Below are 7,288 nucleotides of genomic sequence, written 5' to 3' on the forward strand. Positions count from 1 at the left end.
TGCGACAACACAGGGAATTGGAATCTCCAGGGTTGCCAACAACGTTTTATTTTACGGATTTTATTTAAATCATTTTCCGAATACTTTCGTACCTTGGTTGTGGTGTGCAAGACTGCGGAGCGGCCACAGCCGTGCTCCGGGCGCGGCTCACTGTATGTCTCAAAAGCTGCCCGCATGATTTCTGTTTGCACAGTTATTAATAAAATTCATGTTTACCCACTGAATTACATAAAGTGGTTTTAAAATTCGCCGAGTGTTTAAGTAACAGTAGAGCTGAGCGGCACTGCACTGATTGGCGCTGTTCACTGGATGTCTCAAAAGCTCAGTGTCCGCACGATTTCCTTTTGCGCAGTTATTAATAAAATCATGTTTCAAAATACAGACAAGTGATTTTAAAATTAGCCGTGCGCCTATGAATTGAACACTTTATCTCAAAGCATTCTGATTTTAGCCCTCTGTGAACACCCGAGACCGACCATCGTGATAGACGGCTATCCTACAATCTTCTCACCCTAAAGGCTTTTTGCCCAACTTTCCGCTTAGAAAAGAAATACATTTTTATGTATTTCCATAAGAACCATTTTCTTTTTTTTAGGACCTGCTCTGTCAAATACCTCTCAGTACAGAATACGAACGCAAAAGCTATTTCCATAATGATCTGTTCCAGTTCCCTGTGCATCAAATGAAAACACCAAGCCATGGATACCACACAACATATTGGCTTTCATTTATACAGTATAAAATTTGTACTGAAAATTAAACATCTCGCTGCTTAGCCTGCTTTGTGTGTACAGGAAGCTAGAACTAAGGTGTTGACGGTGTCAACAATTCTAGTTATCCAAATGCCATGGTATAGCTATTATATATGTTTCAATACCGAATAAAGGGGATTTTGAATTGTAAAAAAACTTCTCCATAGACTGACAATGTGATTAAAATATGTAATAACAATATAGTAGATTGTCAAATAAACTAGAACAAGTAGTGAGTGATGAATACAGCAGCTGAAGTAACAGGTATATACCGGTAGGGTAAGTACGGCGTTTCAGGTAAAACTATCACAATGGCTGAATTGTCCTGCATGAAAGTTCTACGTCCGCAGCATGAGATTGACTATAGCATCAAATCTTACAAGTTCAAGTAGCCAACCGAGCGATAAAATCCCAAACACTGACTTGGAGTGATATCAGAAACCGCTCTAAGAATAGCATACTCAAGATTATCGTTGGCAAGCTGCTTGTAAAATGGCCTAGTAAATACTGTTTTGAGATGCCGAAATGCATATTCAGCCGCATTAAGGTCGGGGGAGTAAGTAGGAGTGAATACATATTCTACTCCAAGATTGTCTAAAAATTCCGATAATATTTCTCCCCCTCTATTGTGATGTATTGGGCAGTTGTCGACAACAACCACGTCCCCCGGTAGAATTGCTGATACACCATTTTCCATGACAGTCTGTGAGGTTTCATGAAAGAAATTGAGGTACGTGTCTGTATTAGATGCACCACGTAAAACATTGGCGTGACTGACACCAAATGGGCTGATCATCAAGTTCAGAGTGTAATTTGCTCCTGGGTTGTACCGTTGAATTTCAACAGCTCGCAATCCCATGGGCGAATGCCCATACCTGCTGTTCATATTCGACAAATTAAAACCGCTTTCATCCATGAACCGTATTCTCATTGGATCGATCATATTTAATGCATCTAAGTAATCTTGTGTGTACAGCAAATTTCTTTCAGTAAATCTTTCTGATGCCGGTCTAATCATCCTTTTTCTCGTCCATTTGCCATGAGCTAAACCATGTCTAACAGTTCTCCCAATCGTAGTTTTAGAAACTGTGACATTAGCATTTTCTTCCAGTTTACGTTGAATTTCCTCAGCTGTTATGGACGGTCTTTCAGTTTTAAGGAGCTCGATATATCTGCGGTCGTCATCGGTCAATTTCTTTTCAGGTCCTGTAATTTGCTTTTTTGGGCTTACTGAGCCAGTGTCACAATGGCGATTCCATACCCTAATCACAGTAGCTCGGGAAACCCTGAATTTCTGGGCACATTTTGATACAACACCGAGTGGTATTGTCCGACTTACTTCGTCACTGCCGTTTTCCTTCAACTCGACGACCAAAACCCGTCTAAGATCATTTCCCAGTGGTTTTCCTTTGATCCACTCTCTCCCGCGACTACTGATTCGGGTATTTACCGAAGTGATAGTAGTCATCATCAATTCATTACAGGTATACCGTGTTCCGAGGGAGGATGCTCGATGAAACAAGCACGGGTGACGAAGTTGTTACAGTAAACGGGGGAGAATTATTTTGCAAGACCGTGGATCTGCGACTCAGCGTCTGACATCCGTAGTCAATTGCACTTGGTGTCTAAAAATACCGTGTTTATTTACTAATTACTGTAATCTTGGCGGCAATAGCTATCATTGGCTGTCTCAGTTCACATCACCACTTGTATCAAGTGTATTCAGTTCCCCGTTTTTACGCACGGCCAAATAAAAAAAATATATGTGTTTCCCGTATCAAGCCTTCGAAAATTAGGACAGGTAGGTTTTGGGAGTGATAATAATAATTATTATTGTTATTATTGCTGTTGTTCTTGTTGTTTTTGTTGTTGTTGTTGTTGATATGCGGCAAAGAATATGATTTCTGGATAATTTTGAGAAGTAACTTGAATTGTTCTGAGAATGCGGTCGGATCACCACAAACACATTTATTTTTTGATTTGGCTTAATTAGCCGATCATCAAGAGTTCGCATTCTAGATCCAGTATTCGTTCTGGTTACTGCTTCTCATCCTGATCTCTCCAAACGAATTTTACTGTGAATAATGGCATTATCCCACAGGGAATTCAGTAATCTTGTTGTTGTTGTTGTTGTTGTTGTTGTTGTTTGTTTTTGTTGTTGTTGTTGATGGTGATGATGATGACGATAATAAAAAATATTAAAAAACAATGTGTCATTCCTTGCTGTTGTTTGTCGATGTTGTAGATAATTGTAAAGAAAACTGTAATCGTGACCAAAAAACGACGTAGGTCGCCCAACGTCAATCCCGTCCTATAGCCGAAAAGTGACACATTGTTTTTTAATATTTTTATTATCGTCATCATCATCACCACCATCAACAACAACAACAATAACAACAACAACAACAACAACAAAACAACAACAACAACAACAACAACAACAACAAGATTACTCAATTCCCTGTGAATAATGGCATTATCCAAGTCAAGTGAAGCTGAGCTCATCGAGATTAAGGTTCACTACAACTATCATGGCCAACAACGCTGTTCCGTTGTAGAAACTTCGTACCGTGACATGTGTTTAATGGATTTTGGAGAATTTTGTAGCGTACTAAAGAGCGAAGTTGCCTATCTTTCACGACTGACCTTACTGCGGATCAGCTATAGAGATGTAGAGGATACATATGTAGATATGTTTAACGATCGAAGTTTTGGTCGTTTTCAACGTTACTGTGGAAGGGCAGCAGCTATCAACGTAAAAGTTGAAGAGGGAGCATCACCGGCAGCAACATGTTCCAATGTACGCGGTACTCATTCGCACGAGGCGAACTACACCTCCCGCCCTTTGTTATACAATTCAAGACGCAGCCTAGACTACAAGCTTACTGATTGCCATGATATTGAAAGCCAAGGATCGAGACCGAAGTATATATGAGTCCGATTGAACTTGACATTAAACACAAAGAGCAAGAGCTTGACGTAAAGCGCCTTGAATGTGAAAGGTTAACCGAAAAATATCTTGAAATGGAGTCGCTGTACAATCCTAGAGTATTTCGGGACACATCTCGGAAGTTATGTAGGAAGTGTCATCAACGCCTCGGCCACACTAAAGCCAAGTGCCCCTCCGAAGAATGTGACGACGTTCGCAGTTGCGGTGAAATTGACTTGCATTCGGAGGCCAAAAGGAACTCGCATCCCTTGCTCAGATGAAAGTAAAAGCCGAAAACGAAATGAAAGTTTTGAAGACAGATCTTGAAGTTAAACGAAGTGTAGCGGAATCTGTTAGTTCAAGTTTCGAGGCAAAAATACAACCGTATCTGATAAACAGCAACCCGCAGAAATATCTCATCAACGGACGCGTTCGACAAGTTATTGTCAATGCAGACACTGCTATACTTCGAAGTCACTACAACGGAAAGATACCTGAGAACATGGAAACTGTCAGTGAATTGTGGTCGGATATCATCGATTTCTTCACTACCAGCCGAGAGTCGAAACCGCGAAAGAAACCCGAAAATCCACTTCAGAATATTTTAGGAGCACGCAGGGTTGGTTTTCCGGTACGCACCGCTGTAGATTCAGATCTTCCCGCCAAGAGGGCAAAGCCTGAAAACTCTGGTTACAATGATTTCGGAAAGGAGTGTGAGAGTTCTAATAGTGCAGTCGATGGGTCACGTATGCAAGTTCAGCGTGTTGAGCATGATGGCCAACTGCAACAAAACTGGAACACAGTGCAGTCTTATTATGCACACCCTTCATCGGAAATCATTTATCACAACACTACATGTATCAACCGTCTTTACTTCATCATATCGGACCCTTCCATTCACCATACACATATCCAATTACCTGTTGCCTTGACTATGTTTCTGAATTCGCAACAGAGACTTGTCTATTTTTTCTAGTTTATTCAACATTTGAACAAATGCGAGTACACATTTTCAATGACGTTTTCATCGTTATCATCATATTTTCAGTTAGTTCATTGAGTGATTTAATATATATTTGTAGTTTCACTTTTGCATTTCTTAATTTCTCCACTTCGATTTCAAGGTTTATGTTGTTTAAAAGTTGAAGGGCATGCATTTTCTAAGAAGTAAAACTTTACCAGACGTCAAGTGACACTCCACTCCACTGTTTATTCTTGTGTGTGCATCAGTACGTCTTATGATTAGCCAGAGTGCTGTCCTAATTAACGCCAGTCTCTACTATCAACACGACAAGTAATTTAGCAGTCCCTTGTGTGGTCTATCCAGACACTTAAATGAGTCGGTTCTTCTTATCTACAATGTTATCTACAAAAACTTGTGTGTTACGTACAATAAAGTAAACGTAATGTATATGAGACTTCATCCATCTCGTTTTCTGTAATAGCGTCCCAACTAACGGTTAGTATTTCATGTTAAGATACACCAACGGTAACCGCAGTCTCCCTCCCACAACGAATAGAACATATGACTACACGAAGACGAACAGTAAAAGACCTGCACTGGAGATGGAAGACGTCCTGAACATAGGTGAGTGCACGGTCACCGGTGGTCTGTTCCGCTCTGCCATGGATGTGTGCACATATGCCGGAGAAGAAGACGGACATAGGTGCACACGTCTATCGGGCGCATAGACGCGGAGCGGAGTAGACCTCATGTGACTGTAGTGAGCGAAAATCAGCGAGACAAGATCCTAGGCCGTACAATGAATCGACAAGAAACCACACAACATTCCAGCAACAGTAAACGTTGTGAACAACGTACATAACTGGATACAGCACGGGCCAAACAGGGATCACAATACCAAAGGGCCTTTTTAAAGGTTAACACAAACTCAAAAGGGAGAGTTACCGTATCAACACTGTGCCATGCCTCAACACCAAAAATGTACACTAAAATTACACATAAAATTACAAAATACAGACGGACGTAACTGTATAAGCCGGCACAGAAACTGAGAACAAAATAGTGCACATAACATCAACAAATATGTCGCATTACACGAGCACAAACCAAAATGAACATCGATACACATAGCAGCCTCGAATTCATCTCAATATCCCCTTCCAAAACACAGAATAGAACACATCTCATGTCGAAGGCATGTCATGAAGAACACTATCAGAAAACGGTGAGATACCAATCAAACCGTTAGATAAAGGAATTGGAATGACATTGTACACACTAATGATTACATAATAAGGAAGCGTCAAAAATAACTCGTCAACCAATGATTTCAAACAAAGTTTACAACTGACAACTTATAACACAGAAAACATACAACATTTTGACAGCACAACATTAAACAGGTTGACGACCACATATATCTATCTATTTCTCAATCTGGTAAACACAATACGAACACGACCTTGAACACAACTGAACAAAATTAGACATCCTAGCTTCCAGAATAAAAAGAACGTACTTCCAGTGGGACATATAGGAATACATACAATCTTCCAATATACCACTGTACACATTTTATCCACTGAAGATGAACCAGAGGCGACTGATGAAGAAAGTCTGGCAAAGTTTCGAAACATAGCGTAAAAGGATCGCAGTGTCGTACGCAGTCACTCCACTCTGGAGCACAGTCTGCACTGACACGCAGATTACAGCTGTGTCTCGCCGTGCCTAATCGGTTCTATACACAAGACAGAGAAATAAAAAATACACACTACAATACATTAAACGCAAACCACCAATATATGAGCGATGTGACGAGTTTCTTTCCCTTAACTAACTATGACACTTACTTATCCCTGCTCTGCAGGTTAAGTCGAAAGCTTACATACGCGAGAATACCGTTTAAGATATACATCATCATCTACATGCAAGCGTAACACTAGCTGTCCCGACAATCATGTACTGATTAGCAATACACAGCTCAATCCACAGAAAATACAACATCAATTTCTGCAGAACAAAACTCAATAACGCTATTCTAAAACATATGATACTGAAATCACAAAAATTGCACTTATCAGAATACACAAAAACACAGCCAATTACAGTGCTCAGTTAACAGCCATTCAAATGCGACTTGAAAGAAAACTAACCAATCAACATATGGCGGGAACAAGAGCCAACACCACCCTCCATACAAACAAGATAACAAAAACGTAACGGTTAGTTTTTCATGTTAAGATACACCAATGGTAACCCAACTCTCTCCGACAATAAATAGAACATAAGCTTACACGAAGACGAACAGTAAAAGACCTGCACTAAAGATGGAAGACGTCCCTGAACATAGGTGAGTGAAAACATAGGGCCAAAGTCCCTGAAGCTACTATAGACATGGATACAAAATTAAGTATTTCCTGACTGTATGAAATTATCTCACTAAGGTCATCCTAGGGACATGTAGGCTAAACCAAATATTAAAGCTGTCTGACCAGCGGTTTCGAAAAAAAAGCGACTCAACAATTGACAGAGCTCTGCTGTGTTATGTAGAGAATAACCTTTAGTGACACATGTATTGATGAAAAAGGTGAATATCTTTGATAGCTCATGTCAGGATGGCCTGACCAAAAATGGGAAAAAATT

At 40.2% G+C, this 7,288-nt stretch overlaps 1 protein-coding gene across 1 annotated transcript; it reads right to left on the reverse strand.

The window, feature by feature from the left end:
• Window positions 1–1,128: 1,128 nt before the first annotated feature.
• On the reverse strand, window positions 1,129–2,220 carry LOC139144685 (uncharacterized). The gene has a single exon (XM_070715412.1). It carries the CDS (start codon window positions 2,218–2,220, stop codon window positions 1,129–1,131), a length of 1,092 nt encoding a protein of 363 aa, XP_070571513.1.
• Between the last annotated feature and the right edge of the window lie 5,068 nt (window positions 2,221–7,288).

The sequence above is a fragment of the Ptychodera flava genome, chromosome 1 (genome assembly GCF_041260155.1).
Source record: "Ptychodera flava strain L36383 chromosome 1, AS_Pfla_20210202, whole genome shotgun sequence".
NCBI classification, from domain to species: Eukaryota; Metazoa; Hemichordata; class Enteropneusta; family Ptychoderidae; genus Ptychodera; species Ptychodera flava.

Excerpts from the sequence above, each read along its gene's own strand:
- LOC139144685 (XM_070715412.1), bottom strand. The coding sequence starts at position 2,220 with ATGACTACTATCACTTCGGTAAATACCCGAATCAGTAGTCGCGGGAGA.